The following is a 15,303-nucleotide window of genomic DNA, read 5'->3' as shown; positions in this document are numbered from 1 at the left end:
TGCATTCTATCTTGATAGACGGCGATAGTTCCTAGGTCGAAACATTACTATCCTACCGTCACTTAGAATGTGCTCAAATTGGCCAGCACCTCACACAGCTCTCTCGACTACTGAGGAAAAATTCTCTGCATCTCGACAACAATGAGCTGGGGGAAGGCGTTAGATCATAGAAAATATAGATTCATCAAATATGCCACGAGAAAACTTCTTAAAGTATGCCATTTCATAGCTTTTACCAGGCAAGCTTGATTGACTGTGTCTGGACACTAACAAATACAAGGCTTAAGAACTTCACTATGCTAGAAACGCTGATTTAAAGTATGATACAATTTACATTATCTGGCAATTGAATGAGGTATGGGAAAGCTAAAGAAATGTCATCTGACTGATACCTGCAAAATTTAAACGCAACATGTGGGAAGAAAAACTGAGATTTCTGGGCCATACATGCTACGTTATAAATACCCAGAGCAGCCATGCATTCAATATGAGGACCCCATCATCAGACATCCGATCCTTGATCAATTAACACATGGGTCATGGGCCTCCTGGCATGCACGGTTCATCACAATCTTCAAAAGCACCCTTAACTAAGCAATTGCCTAGATTATCCCCTTCTGAGATGCGACAGCTACCGCGAGTGTTCCAGGCATCAAGCACCATACAGTGCATGGCCATAATGACTAGAACCAAATCTTTGTGCTTATCTTAGTCATCAAACCATAACGCCCTTGTCAACATGAGATATTTTCACCATATCATCTCATGCAGCACCTTAAATTTCTCTGCTGTTGCGTGATGGTTTCCGCTTTCATACACCTCAACTAAGGATCTCAAGGCCTTGGATATAATCTCTTTCTTTTGGTTCTCAACTGAAATATCTTCAACCTCACAATGGCTCCTTGTCTCCTTCAATGATGAGCATAGTGCCTTCAACCATTCCTCTAAGAAAGAGGCTTTCTAGAAACAGAACAGATATCAGAGAGGATTCCATCAAGGAAAAAAGGAGGACTTCAAAAATGAATAATAGGACACTCACTTTCACTAGAAAATCTTTCAAAGGTTGGTGATCTGTACTCCAGACAAGGCTGATGACGTGTAGCATTGAGGAGGTCAACTGCAGAAGATAAAGGGACAATAAATAAGAATATGCAACAGAAGATACAAAAAAAGAAAACCAAATAAACCAAATAAACTTGCTATAAGTACTAGCCTACTGGAAAGTCCAGAAGATTTTATCAAATTTGCCAAAACAAATATTATGCACATGGTTAAAAATAAAGTGCAATGGCATAAGAAGATCCATACAACAATCCTACACAGCAAGAAATGATCCATTTGTCATTGTCATTACTGCTATTGCTGCTGTAAATCAAATTTTATGCAAACTTCTAGTATCCTACTCTTGATCTTCTTACTTTTTAAACTAAGCTTACCACAGGTGCAACAACAAAGGATATGCAACCAAATAAAAGAGAGGTTCTTGCTTTTGCTCTGACATTCTTTTTCAAAAAAAAAAAAAATAAAAAAAAATGTTCAATAACCAAACTGCATAAGAGGCACAAGCTGGACTCCAGCTATCAAGTTGTGCTCTAGGTTTCAACTGAAAAGAAATATTAGAGATGCTAAAAAGTTAACATTTTACAGCATGAAAAGTATGGTTATATCTGTTAGAATGTCAACCAAAAAACTTAACCCATTAGGTGGATGGAGACCACATGTATATAAGGCACAATTGCATATTTAAGATATGTGGGATTATACTTCCACATCCCTCGCATGTAAGCAGCTTGCTTAGACGTGCTCGGTTTGGCTTGGCTATTGTGGAATAGGCACGACCCCTATTTTATGCCGGCAAGTTATTGTGAATCTTTTACGAGTGATGAGTTTGAGAGGGAAGCGTTAGGGTCTGATACCATGTGAAATTTGATGGAATCACAGCCAACTATTCTAAAAGTTTAAGCTTTTGAGTTGGAATTTCTAACATGGTATCAAAGCCAGTGCTATCCCTTTTGCGAATGTGCATGATCAATTGATAATGTGTTCACTTGCTGCTCGTAATCGACGAGCGTGCATGTGAGAGGGGTCTTGAAGTATTTTCCCATATCGCTTGACAACTGGTCCTGAATGCTTTATATATTCATGTGGTCTCCCTTGACCTATTAACTTAAACTTTTAGAATAGTTAGTAATAATCCCACAAAATATCATTAACATAAACAACCCAAAATTTTAAAGTTATAATATGAAGGGTGGCTATATGTACATATGATACATTATAAGTGATGTGCGATTCAACTTGACAGTATTGTACCCATATCATCAGTCAAATACTTTGAGTGAAAGTCCCAGAAGTAACATGTCAAAGGCATCTTCTTTTACAAAGTAAGGCACCAAAATGAGGAAATAAGATGGAATGTTACCCAACCTGCTTCTCAAGTGCAACTCTATACTTGAAACTAGAGGGGTTTGCTACTTGATCCGAGCCAAGATTCTCAAGCACATGCTCCAACCCTTGGACCACATCTGAGAAGGATCTACCATAATCTGCATCAAGCAAAAGAGCGAACATGGTATTAGAAGAAATAAAATATTGTGCAAAGCCTTTGATGTGCTTAAAATAAAGGGTTTCTTCCTCGTATTCTTCAAGTACAAAAAATAAGAAAATGGATCGGCATTCTTGTGGACCCATGGAAAGTCAAGATGTTGGAAGGCCATGAAAAGCATGGATCAGAGAACTAACTTGATCCAGCACCAACTCATAGACACTAATTTCCAGCATGATTGGCTGATAACTCTCAGTTATTACTTGATATCAGATTGTATTTTTTATAGTTGGTCAGCAGGTTTTATTTTTTCAATGGCTATCAAGATCTCTTCCAAGATGCAAAGCCACATGGTAGCATCTCATGGTATACCTGCTTAAAAAGACAACAAGGATGATACCCTCAAACTGCTAAACAACTATCATTCTTTCTGTGCAAAACAGAAACTCTAAATCCTGACTAACCTATGCTATCACTTCGCATATAAGTCTGAAAAATCCCAAATTAAGAATAGTTTAGCTAACTATCGAGTAAATTAGGTTTTCCATGCTGTTGCAATCAATCTGTACTAAATCAAATTCTCTTTTGTTTCATGTCTGGATCAGTTTTTGGCTCGCATCCCTCTCCTCTTTTCCGTTTCACTTCATCTTATCCAGGACAGAAAGCGCATTACTTGTAGAATAAGTAATAACAAATTAACATGTTGCGCTAAAAGTGACCATACATAGACCACTTACTAAGTCCACCAAAACGATACTTTTAAATTGAACAAATAAACTGCAACCGGTACTCACAACGTTTTGATGCTGGAACAGCTAGAGCAGCAGCAGCTTGTATCCTGATCTTGAAGTTAGAAGAATCACGTAGAAGTAATAAAAGAATACTGAAAACCGATGGAGCCCTGCAATAAAAATGAAGGTGCAGAACCTATTACATTGAGAATGTCCATACAATAGTAAGTATTGTCAGAGAAAGAGAGATACATGCAGTGAGGCACAATATATTAGCAACAGAAAATCAAGAGAAGAGGGGAGGGAACAATGAGTTGAGAAAAAACAGGAAACCATCAAATGCAAATAAGATTGTCAGGATAGAAAGCCATTGAACAATGCGTGAGACTGAACAATGAAATGAAATGTGAGGCAAATTTAGCAGGACATACCAATCCTCATCTCTCAGCTGCAGTGTCTCATTACGAAATAAATTACTCAACGCATGACAAACATTCCATTGGACCTGTTAAAGAACTTCAATTTAGATAATATTCAGGAATCAACACTAACTACAAAAGAACGACTGGAGAGGTTATCCCCCGTGCACCTTAACGTTCCCTGTCGTCACACAGGAAAGAAAAGCCTGGACCATCCTTCCTAACATATCAGAACCTCCACAAGAAGCTGCACCGGACAATTGTCTCTGATTCTGCAGATAGATGGTCGTTGGATGTCCCTCAGAGCTGCTAGTCCTAGATGAACTTGTACATTCTGCACGCCTCTCATGATCACCAGGTAAGCTTGTACACTTGACAAATCGGGAAAGACTCCCAAGAGCCCGTACAGCATTTGACTTTACCTAGAGAGGAGATCAGAGGACGAGAAAGAAAAGCCTCGAGTGAACAGAGTAGCGGGCAAACAGGAGCTCCTCTGGGAAAATGAGAATTTTTTCAACTATAGAAACCTTTTTTACTTCAAAAGTTATACAGTTGCAAGTTGCTAGGCCTAGATTGAGATGACATCACAGAAAGCTAGCCAAACAACACACTTGAGCTCTAAATTTGAAAATAGCATGAATGGGAAAATGCTTTGGGATGAATCCCTTGTGCTTCCACAAGTCAAATAAAATCAACAATAAATGGACATGTAGTTGGACAAATATTGATACCTAGTGTGAAAAAAATATATATACTCATCAAACCAGTTGATTCAAAGTCCAGTAAACTCTTACCATGTCTGCTTATAATCTTAATTGCCTTATAGACAATTAAGATCTTATTTGGAGGAAGAATAGGTCATTCTTTAATAAATCAAAAACCAACATTCAAATTAGTCACCTTTCAGTATTTTAACTTAACCAATTCCAACATTATCTTGCGTACAGTTCTTTCAGAGAGTATCATTGCATAGTATGACCCCACCTGTTCATGGAATAATGATATCCTTTGAAATCCCAATCCTCGTGCACAATAATCTAATTGCCAAACCTAAATATATCATGTATACACAAGCCTATTATTGACAAATAGAGCCTTTCTCAAAGCCAAGTGGCATTTTGCAGTCATTATGCCTTTTTTGAATTCATCTAATTGGATCCATAAGCAGCAAATCTTACCCTTGATGATTGATACAAGCAAAAGCCAACATATTATGTTTTTATAATCTCATTACTAATTAATTTCCCCCTCTCCTTTTTTGACGGGAGAAGAATAGCAAGAGTGCCATAACTTTTTTTTTGCTCACTCGAGTACCATATCGAAGTAAAATCGATCATTTGAGTGCCGATTTCAGCAAATCATCCTACATAGATTCTTTTAATAACTTCTCATCCAACGTGGATTTTTTTTTTTTTTCCCTTTTTTTTTCTGGGCCGGCACCGACCGCAAAACCCTCGCCTAGAGGGCCACCTCCCCCTCAGCCATGAAGGCCTTGGGCGAGGCCACCTCACCTAGATCTGGCAATTCGTGACGGCCTTGCCCAGGGCCTTCCCGATTGAAGGCAAGGCAGCCCTTGCCCAATCTACACGAGGGTTTCACAGCCAGCAACAGTCGCTAGTGACCCTCGCCAGCCATCCTTGCTAGCCCTAAAGAAAGGGAAAAAGGAAAAGAAAAAGGAAATATAACAAATTCAAAAAATATTTTAACAATATTAAAAAAAATTTCGACATCAACACTAACGAAGCCATGTAGGACGACTGATTGCCACATTGGATTTTCTGGCTTAGCAAATCGCCGATAGCACTCAAAGTGATTAATTTTTCAAATTTGTGGCACTCAAGTGAGTGAAGAAAAAGTTATGGCACTCCTACTATTCTTACCCATTTTCTGACATATACATAGTACTAATTAGTTTCCTCCAAAACTAACAAGTTATAAATGGTGAGGTGGCGGAAGATCTTTTCCTTTCTAACAAACCAGTTCACCCCCAGACATGGTAAAGGAGTTGGAAAATCCACAGGTTCCTGCTTCTATAAATGACATAAAGCTGAAGGAACCCCCCTCCCCCAACCTGAACTTTCCTGATAATTAAGTGCACAGAATTATCATGTTTATCATGTCTATCCTTTCTTTTCCTTTCCTCTTTCCTTCTGTTTGAGAGAGAGAGAGAGGCACCTTCTAATTGATACATCATTGGTTAGGACTTGTTTGGGGTTTTGAGGCAACTTATTTTAAGTCAATAAATAGATGGGATCATTCTTGCCAAAACATGAAAAAGATAAATGAAATGGCTCAAAATTCTGAAAACTTTGTCAATATGTACCGTATTTAGAGGAACTTAATAGTTCGCTGTTAAAACAAGTCAAAGCCAAAATCATACAAGTAAAAAGTACAAGCAAAAAGCATTAGACAACTCCAAAAACATGCAATGCTGGCGAGAATATAGGACCCATATGTGACTACTATGGGCGCGCATGATAAAATTTCTACTTCTCAATTTCTCTATTCCCCGGAACAGTTTTGGAACAGAAATCCGTTTAATAACGCAATTTGATTTTTCTATTTCTGAAACAGATTTCTATTTCAGAAATAGAATTGAAGAATTTCAGAAATTGAGAAATCAATTTCTGGTCAAAAATCAATTTCTGTTCCAGAAATTTGGTCATGTGCACCCTATATCAAATAAACCCAAAAGCACACCATCATCAACCCAGCATACAGAGATTCATGTTCATGTACTTCATCATGGACCTGGAACATAATGCAAAAAATGGCTTGTAGAAAATGTTTCGAGTCAATATCACACTTACCTTGTCTCCGTCATTGGTTAAACGCAAAGCACACTCAACTAAGAAGGCCAAACGTCGATCACATTTCTCCAATTCTATAGGACAAAAGATTAAAATAATTATAAATAGGTGAACACCATCCGTTTAAGAAAAAAATTCTAATGCCTTTTAGATTAACCTAGAAGCTCCATTTGGTGTATGTCACCAAAACAGTGACGGAGAGAATCACATATGTTTGCCAAGGCCCAACAGGCTGTCACACGCACCTGAAACATATACTCATGCTTAATCCCACCTCAAAAAAATCCTAAAAAGCCACAAGCGAAACAAAAGAGTACCGAAACTATGGAATCACGGGTGTTAACTTCCACGGCATGAATCAACTTGTCAACAATCTCTGCACTACAAAGATTAACTTCTTAGTAGATATTATTTTATGCATGTTCTTCTTCAATACGATACTAACTACCGCCATATTTTGATCCTTATTATAGCCAGTTGTTTGACTACCTCTGAGAAACTTCTGGAAAACATGCAATCACACCAATGGCTCGACAAGCAGCAGACCTGACAGAAGGTACAGCATCTTCCAAAGCAGCATTCATCTACAGTTTTCAAAGGTCAATCGACATTCAATAGGGAAAAACAATGCTGGTGTTCATGAGCAAACGAAGGGAAATGTTAGGCTTAAAAATTTGATTAGAGAACCTACTGTAGAAGACAGAATGAAATCCTGTTTGAGCTTTGGCAGCGAATTGAATGCCGAGGAAGTTATACCAGCAAAAGAAGTGACGGATGCTGTTCTCACCTAGCAGGCCCAAAAACAAAAACAAGGAGAGAGAGAGAGAGAGAGAGAGCTTCAGTTAAGAAAATTGCATTCTAAATGTCAACAGCTTCTCCTAACTATTTAAATGAGAGGGGAAAAAAAAGATATAAGTTGTAAATAGAGAAACAGCTAAATGTGGCTTTTATGCCAAAAATGATGTCCAATTAACATCTTATCAGTAATTACTGCACTGATAGAAATCATTGTGTTTTGACAAAAAACTTAGTCAACTACAAACACATACATCTTGTCTTATATTAAGTAAGCAAGTCTTTTGGTACTGTGGTGGGAGCTATTTCAGCAAATATTATTATGTAGAAGAGCGTTTGCTTCCTTTCTCAACAAACAGTGATTTTGACGGACAAAGAAAAGCAGAAGGTACTTTTCAAAGGTTACTTATACTATGATCAATGTACATTTGGGGATGAGTAGTCAACCAACCAGTGAAGAAGTGTGCCACAAGGTCAGTGACAAATATTTCTCAATTGCCTCACACCACTGCTCACTTCCTGTATGACTTGCTTCAGAATTGTCTCTGGAATTATCTGGGCTTTCTATAATATACGTTGGGGCAGATGAGATCTTCTTCATCCTCACAAAGTCAGATGCAAAAGGGCTATCAATTAATCTATCATCACATAGATCTTCAGTTCCTCTAAATCCACAAATTGCTCGAAGACATTCATCCAAAACCTGACGATTGGATTATAAAGTTAACATAAAATAAAAAAATAAAAAGAAAAAACTCAAATTTGGTTTGACTTGAACACATGAAAAGTATTAACTATGCTGCTTGTCTATAGTAAGTGTCAATTTTACCTATATATTGCATCGCTTAAAATGGTTCTTTTAAGTTGCAAGATTATCAATGACAAGCAATATGGGATAAAAATAAAGTTAAGAGAGCAAGAAAGGAAGCAAAATCTGGAGACTAAAGCGATCTACCAATCTACCCAGAGAAATAGGTGCATAATCTACAAAAAAAGAAAAATGTATGGCATTTTTTTCCAAGAGGAGATGAAAGGTTGAAATACCACACAAATAGAACCTTAGAACACATTTTGATGTTATTTTTAAAAGGCAGTGCGAGATTCATCCCAGATAAGCCATGCACCAGATTCTTTGAACGCTTCGTGACAATAGTATACATGGGTCATCAAGCAATAATATTGCCAAAAAGAATTCGATTAAAGACTACCATAAGCATTATCTCCTATATACTTGGATAACCTTCCATTTTAAAGGTTCTCTGCACTTTTAAAAAAGGAACATGAAAAAAGTTAACTACAAAATACTTAATTGTATTAGTGGTCAACTGATTCAGACACAGTAAGACAGTCACTCGAAAAACCAAAAGTAACAAAACACCATTGGTTGGATCGAAGAGTATTGGTGCACGAAGTTCCAGCGATGCATGGGGTCTGGGGAAGGGTCGGACCGCTTTGGATCCATGAGTATTAACAGCAAAAAGACCACGACTGCAAGTGGTTATGCTATATAGCAGAAGTGCTGGTGTCGTTACTAGCACTGAAACAAACTACAGAATGTGGAAGGAGGGTAAAATATTTCACACCTTGACAGCCGCTGCAATGACTTTCTCCCCAAGGACCCCACATATATTTCCACTTTGTCCTCTGCATGCACTCCTATGGAACTCACCAACTCCAAGGTTAACATAAATGACTGAGAAAACTAGTTGCCAGCACCCTAGCATTATGCTCGGGTAATTGTGTGATACAGCTCTAATACCCTGCAGCAAAAGTAAATGTAGAAGATTTTCAGAATGACTCAACATCATGATATTGAGACTTTCAGATCATTCAATCAGAATTACAGTAGGCAAGTATTTAAATGAGTACTTATAATTCCATTTTCTTTTTTTCATGAGTAATAGCGATTCAATATGAGGCACCAAGCAGGTGCCAAGCCATGTACAGAAGGAACTCAAAGCCAAAGGGAGCTTGTTTACAACTTTTAATGTAAAGAATAAAATTACAAAGCAGATGTATGGGGCACTTGACCCCCAAAATAGGTTATTCAAAATGTCAAAAGCAACAGACCATTACTCCCTAAAGTCATGCTTGGATTCCCAAATGTGATATGGTGGGTTGGATTCTCTATAATGGTGTCAAAGCCAGGTTTCAATTTCATTGTTGCACTCCATTCCCTTAGTGTCTGGTTCTTATTCATCATATTCCCAGTAATTCATGTCCACATGTGTTCTTCATGTGATCTCATCCAGGGTTGCACGTTGAGGGTGTTGATGGCATCTCAGCTCATTTGCGTCTGGGATTTAGTGGCCTTATGAGCACATACTCTCCCTCCTCCTAATTGCTTAACTTTTGGCTTAGAATTTCTAAAAGAATGGCTAAATTAGACAGGACAACGTGATATGCCAAGACCTTCAATTGGCACCTCTGCAACTGTATACATATTTCCACATTCACTATGTTCGTTGAAATATCAGATTTAACCATAAATAGACATGCTATAACTGCCTTGTCCCAGTTCCATCCTGATTTCTCAGAATACATAAACTAAAACATGTACTTATATATTTAAAATAAATAAATAAAAGAACACTACATCACCTGGTCGTTTGTCTATTATATTGTCAAACCTACTAAATTCCTCAGAGTCACCATAATTAGCGTACCTGGAGAGCCTCAAATCTTGTTGTCAGGTTCATAGGTGGCTTGGAATGATTAAATAATGTAGACAGAACACCTAATTTCTTCTGGTTCTTTGAGAAACCTGAAGAACAAGATTGAGAGCCTCTCATGTACTCATAAGTGAAGAAAACATAATAAAGTCTCTGAAGAAATAAAACAGATTAAAGTACATCTAGATTCCAAGTGGTAGGCATGCTCAAATTCAGTGAATACCACTAACCCTGCGATATTTCTCCAGTGAGCATTTCTTGCACTGGCACTGAGGGGAATGAAGTTGACAGAGCCGCGGTCAAACAACTGATTGTAGCTGCCTGTCAAGAATAAAACTACAAAGGTTAAATATAAGCACATATTCTATATTCATAATTCAAAATTTAGTATGCTAACCAGAAGACTAGTTTGATCCATTTTGGATGAGAAGTCTTCTTCTATTCTGGCTTGTAGAGATTTAATAACAGTCAGCAACAACTCAGGAGGCATTCTCATATATCTGTAGAATGAACACCATCAATAACCATAATTATGTATAAATGGAGTAAGAAATAACAGGAAAGTACACCTTTACCAAAAAAAAAAAAAAACAACAGGAAAGTACACCTGGTCTAAAGCACTGGCCATGGGGAGATCATGGAATCTTAATATCTTAAGAGAGTAAAGGAAAATAGAACAATTTCCTAGCAAAGTGATCCTTACGGTGTGGATGATATCAAGAGCATAAGAATCTTGAACAAAGATCCCAGCAATCCACTATGAGTTTCACGCATGATTAGGTGGATGATTCCTGCCAATACAACAATAAACCACACTATTTAATTCAGATACTATTAAAAAAATAATGGCTGCACCGTTGCAGGTTGCATGCGCTACCTCAGCCTGATATCAGCAATCTTCTACTCCCTCCAAGCTAAAGTACAGAGAAAGCAAATTTTCTAGAAAATCACTAAAAAACCCTCTTCAAGTACCTCTATGAAGTTGCATTAAAATCTCGCCAAGGGAACTTGATAAGGATGTAAAAGATCCCAGCTTAGAGGAATCCCTGTATTCTGCGATCTGCATAAAAGCAGATGAAGGACCATCCAACACAACAGCCAGAGTGGTTGTAGCTGCTATACGCACCTAGACACAGGAAAAAATAGCTAAGAGCAACCACATGAAAGTTTTAATCATTATTGAACCAAAAATGGTAGAGACAATACAGAAAAATAATCCAAACAGTGGCTGATAACCTTAAGAAATGGTTCACCCATGTGACATAATACTAAAATAATTTCTCATAGAACATTCAGCAACTGATTGGATTACTATTTGGGTATCAATAAATCCGAAGTGGTCTGAAAGGAACTCGTATAGAATTCTACAAGTACCTTCAAATAAGGATCGAACAACAAGCATGTCATCAGAGTAGGATCTAATTTCCTGTAGACAGAATAAGATCATGAAACAAGGACAAGGATGCACAAGGTTCAATGACATGAGAAAATCAGTTCACTGTGAAGGAAAATGAATTGATCTCCCTACCTTGACTCTAGTGCATCACTGGTGGGTAGAATCATGGTCCACTGAGCTGTGAAAGATTTGTGATCAGCTTGACAAAGGTCCTTCTCACCAATTAGAGAAAAGAGTCAATTAAAAAGGTTCTAATGAACACTCATAGTTTTCAGTCTGCAAAGACGATGAATGTTAATCTTGATCAATTCATTTATATGGCCATTCTTCAGGCATAGAAAATTGGAAAAGAAAAGAGAATTCCATTGCTGCAAAATATTACCAAGCCTTAAGCGCATACAAACCCAAGGAAACAATAGAAATTTTACAGTAACAAACTCAACCAGAATATCAGCCATGATAAGCTCAAGCACAGAGGGATTTAATCTTTTCAGTCATATAGTCTAGCCAACCCTCTTCACCACATCAGGAAGAAGATGTCTCATCCAATCTTTAAGCCCAGAGACTAGACTGAACCAGACAGAGCCAGTTGCAACTCAAGTACCACATATGCCAGGAAAAAAGGTCCTAACAATTTGCAAAACTCATAACTAGAAAAAATTTAATTCAGTGTAAACTTGATAACTTGTTTACCATGTCGTAAATGGAGAGGTATTCTGTTGTAAATAAGAAATAATTCTAACGAATTACACTCATGTCTTAATAACTATCTATATATTTAACCCAGACCTGGTTTTTGTCTCACTTTCTATATATCTCCACCATCACACTTACACCAAAATAAATTTATCTATATATTTGATCCAGAGCTGGTTATTGCCTCAACACAAGTTTCTCAAAAGGCAAAGTAAGAAAGTGAAAAACCCTAGAGAGCAAAGCCATATGCCACAAGCATCAAAAGCCTTGCATGACACTTATCTTGTATTCAGCAAATTTGGAAGCAGAGAGTCATCTTGTTGTAAGATTACCTGGATGCAACGAATGGCGGCTATTCTGACCTTAGAGCTCTGTGTAACATTGCTTTCTCTTCCTAAGCTGTCACTATCGCTGTAATCTGAATCTGATGACATGAGCTCTATTGTGGAAGATTCATGATCTGATGAACTCTGTGAATCCAACATTTTAATGTGCGTAGACCGAGAACTGTCCTTTTTCCGTAAATGCGGAGGCCTATATGGTTTACGATCTGCTTTTTGTTGTTGACCTAATCTCGAACCTGAGCTCCCAGAACTAGCTTCCTTCTCCTCCCAGCTAACAATTGGGAAATCATGTTGCAGTCTGCTACTTGTGAGACCATATGTAAAAAATCCACGTAAAGCTGCTACAAAACCAGGTACCTGCAATGGATTTCTCGAGTTGAGCACATGCTGCATATGTATATGTAAACATATCTAGCATAGGAATTAGTAATTGGGTCCAAAAAGATCCACTTACATGGTCAGAAAGGGAACACTTCGGTTCCACAAGAACCAAATGCAGACACTGAAGCAGAGAAGCATAAAACCTGCACAGAGGAGGTGCCAAACTTTCCTTCGGTAAGTAATCCAGTCACCAAAAAACTGGCAATCCTCCAGATTGCACGAAAAAGGTTATTCTCATTGAAGCACGTGTGCACATATGTGCATGAACAAGCGTGATGTGCTCATGTGTGTGTGTGTGTGTGTGTGTGAGAGAGAGAGAGAGAGAGAGAGAATATTACTTGGACATGACATTGTCTTCCACAATCAGATTCATAGACGCCAAAGGATCCATCTCTTTCCGTATCACCTAATTAGTGACGAAAAAAAAACTTAGGTGGGGCATGCTTTCACAAACATAATGACCACAAAAATTGGTATGCAAAGCATACCTTGATGACTAATTGCCAGATGTCAGGAGGAAACAAGGGACCAACTCTGGAGAAAGCTTCTCCAAGCATAGTAAATGCAAGAGTCTGAACTTCCCATAAACTGCTAAATCTAGGTGTTCTCTTCTCAGCAAAAGCAGCATGTATCTTGTTGCCACTTCTATAAGATGAAGAAAGCAGTTTCACACGGGTGCGAGCGACATTGTGGCAAAGAAACTTCACTAGCTCCATATTCTCAGACAAAGATGATCTTCTGTGGAAGGCACCAATAAGGCATCTGAAAAGAACCAATGAGAAAATTAGAGTCAAAATATTATCCAGCAGACTTCAACCTTGCTAAAGGCAGGCAGAGAATGCTGACAGAATAAAGTGAGAATGACCTGATGCATATTTTCTTATATGCCACATTGTCCTATAATAACATTTAGGAAAATCTTTTATATGGAAGAATGCTTAGAGCATTCAGACAAGCTCTACTCATCCACTGACCTTAAAGTCTCTAAGCAGTCCATGATAGGCCTGATTCTAGCTGCATTGGCAAACTGCCCACCCTTCATTCCCTCTCCACCCACCAAAACTTCCATAGACTTATCAAAAGAGTTGAGGATACTCATCCAAGAAGAGGGATTTATATCCAATGAAACACGTCGAGTAACATCATGAACCTGAAGGAATCAAATCAATTCAAAGAATTAGCCCATTCAGTGCCTCTGCAGTTTCCCATTCAATAGAGATGATAAGCTGGAGAACTGGTTTGCCGAAGAAAACCCATACCAAGTGACACAACTGAGTGTAGAAAGAGCCCCCATTTCCATGAACAAGATCCGCACTTGAAACCAGTTCTATCAGGAATAGCACATCTGAGGTGACCTGACAGAAAAGCGAGCAACAAAACAATCAACGCCCAAACGTAAATGATTACCAATCAAATTCAACGCCATCAAACAATCTATAATGGGAAAACTAAACGATGACACAAAGCAAGAACTCCAAAAACGAGCCTCCCGCAACAATGACGTATCAATTCCAACACGTTGAGCATAACGGCAGTTACAAAAGGCCAAAAGCAGAGCAACTCTCATCGCAGAACGTGAAAGGACCTCGTGAGGCGGGAGGTTAGGAGCGGCAGCGACGAGGGCGGAGGGATTGGAGAAGATGAGGCCGTGGAGGAGATCCGCGAGGGAAGTTCTCGGAGGGCTCGTGAGCGTCTCGTCCCTCAGGGTCAGGAACCCCGTCCTCCATGACCTGATCGCCGCCGCCGACGGCGCGGCGGCGGCTGCGGTGGTCGCGGACGCTGAGGTCCCCGCCATGCTTCAGCAGCCGCCGCCGCCGCCGCGGGCGAAACCTCGCATGCCGAGATTGTCAAATCCAACTTCTCGATTGATTTGGAACGATGGAGTTTGCGGCGACGATGCCGGAGGCGGGCGGTGGCGGGTGCGCGTCGCCGTCGAGTCGGAATTCTCCGTGGTCCGCCGTCGATCGTCGAAGCCTGTCCCCAGTGAAACGCAATGGGATCGCGGCTTGTTCTCTGGAATTTTAGGAGAATGTCACTTTGCTCCCATCTAGTTTTCAGTTTTTTCAGTTCGCACCACAATTTGACAATACTTCTTGATCCACCTTTCCGGCTAAAAAGTCCAGATAAACTTTCATTCTCCTTTTTCAATCAAGTTCCATTTGTGTCAGCGAAAAAATGAATATTTTCGTAGAAATGATCGCTTGAAATGGTGACGATGAAATCAGGTCCAAGTGCCGGAGACCTAGATGCAAGTGTCACGGGCCGATCATTCTTTCGGACCATGACACAAGCACCAAAGTTCGAACCTAACATCGATGGATTCAAATGCAAATGCTAAGATCCAAGGCCTATCTTCAATGTAAGAGTGTCGATTGTTTGATTTGGTTCGGATTTTTTAGGAAATCCAAACCAATAAGGGAAGCAACTAAATCAAACCAAATCGTGATTTGAACTACATTTTGATTTTTGGTTTTTGGGTTTTTTGGTTTTTGCCTTGTTTATTAGAAAAAAAGT

The 15,303-nt window shown here is 38.9% G+C and overlaps 1 protein-coding gene across 2 annotated transcripts; it reads right to left on the bottom strand.

The window, feature by feature from the left end:
* Positions 1 to 205: 205 nt before the first annotated feature.
* LOC104442307 (HEAT repeat-containing protein 6) lies at positions 206 to 14,836 on the bottom strand. Of its 2 annotated transcripts, XM_010055690.3 has the most exons (27): positions 14,375 to 14,836; positions 14,049 to 14,144; positions 13,764 to 13,939; positions 13,278 to 13,551; positions 13,128 to 13,195; positions 12,863 to 12,932; positions 12,397 to 12,765; positions 11,501 to 11,580; positions 11,347 to 11,398; positions 10,945 to 11,098; positions 10,676 to 10,763; positions 10,370 to 10,472; positions 10,203 to 10,293; positions 9,967 to 10,064; positions 8,884 to 9,060; positions 7,752 to 8,003; positions 7,197 to 7,292; positions 6,995 to 7,089; positions 6,823 to 6,886; positions 6,663 to 6,750; positions 6,506 to 6,579; positions 3,866 to 4,117; positions 3,708 to 3,781; positions 3,340 to 3,446; positions 2,428 to 2,546; positions 1,040 to 1,117; positions 206 to 960 (listed from the first exon to the last, which is right to left on the bottom strand). In XM_010055690.3, exons 1-27 carry the CDS (start codon positions 14,582 to 14,584, stop codon positions 751 to 753), a joined length of 3,615 nt encoding a protein of 1,204 aa, XP_010053992.2. In that variant the 5' UTR covers positions 14,585 to 14,836; the 3' UTR covers positions 206 to 750. The 2 variants fall into 2 exon arrangements, with proteins under 2 accessions (XP_010053992.2, XP_039167124.1); XM_039311190.1 differs by lacking the exons at positions 206 to 960; positions 1,040 to 1,117; positions 2,428 to 2,546; positions 3,340 to 3,446; positions 3,708 to 3,781 and adding an exon at positions 4,118 to 4,188 and having other exon boundaries at positions 3,872 to 4,029; positions 14,375 to 14,696.
* Positions 14,837 to 15,303: the final 467 nt, after the last annotated feature.

Source organism: Eucalyptus grandis, chromosome 4, assembly GCF_016545825.1.
Source record: "Eucalyptus grandis isolate ANBG69807.140 chromosome 4, ASM1654582v1, whole genome shotgun sequence".
Classification (NCBI taxonomy): domain Eukaryota; kingdom Viridiplantae; phylum Streptophyta; class Magnoliopsida; order Myrtales; family Myrtaceae; genus Eucalyptus; species Eucalyptus grandis.
Note: the sequence above shows the minus strand (reverse complement) of the source record. Positions and strands in the feature narration are given on the sequence as shown.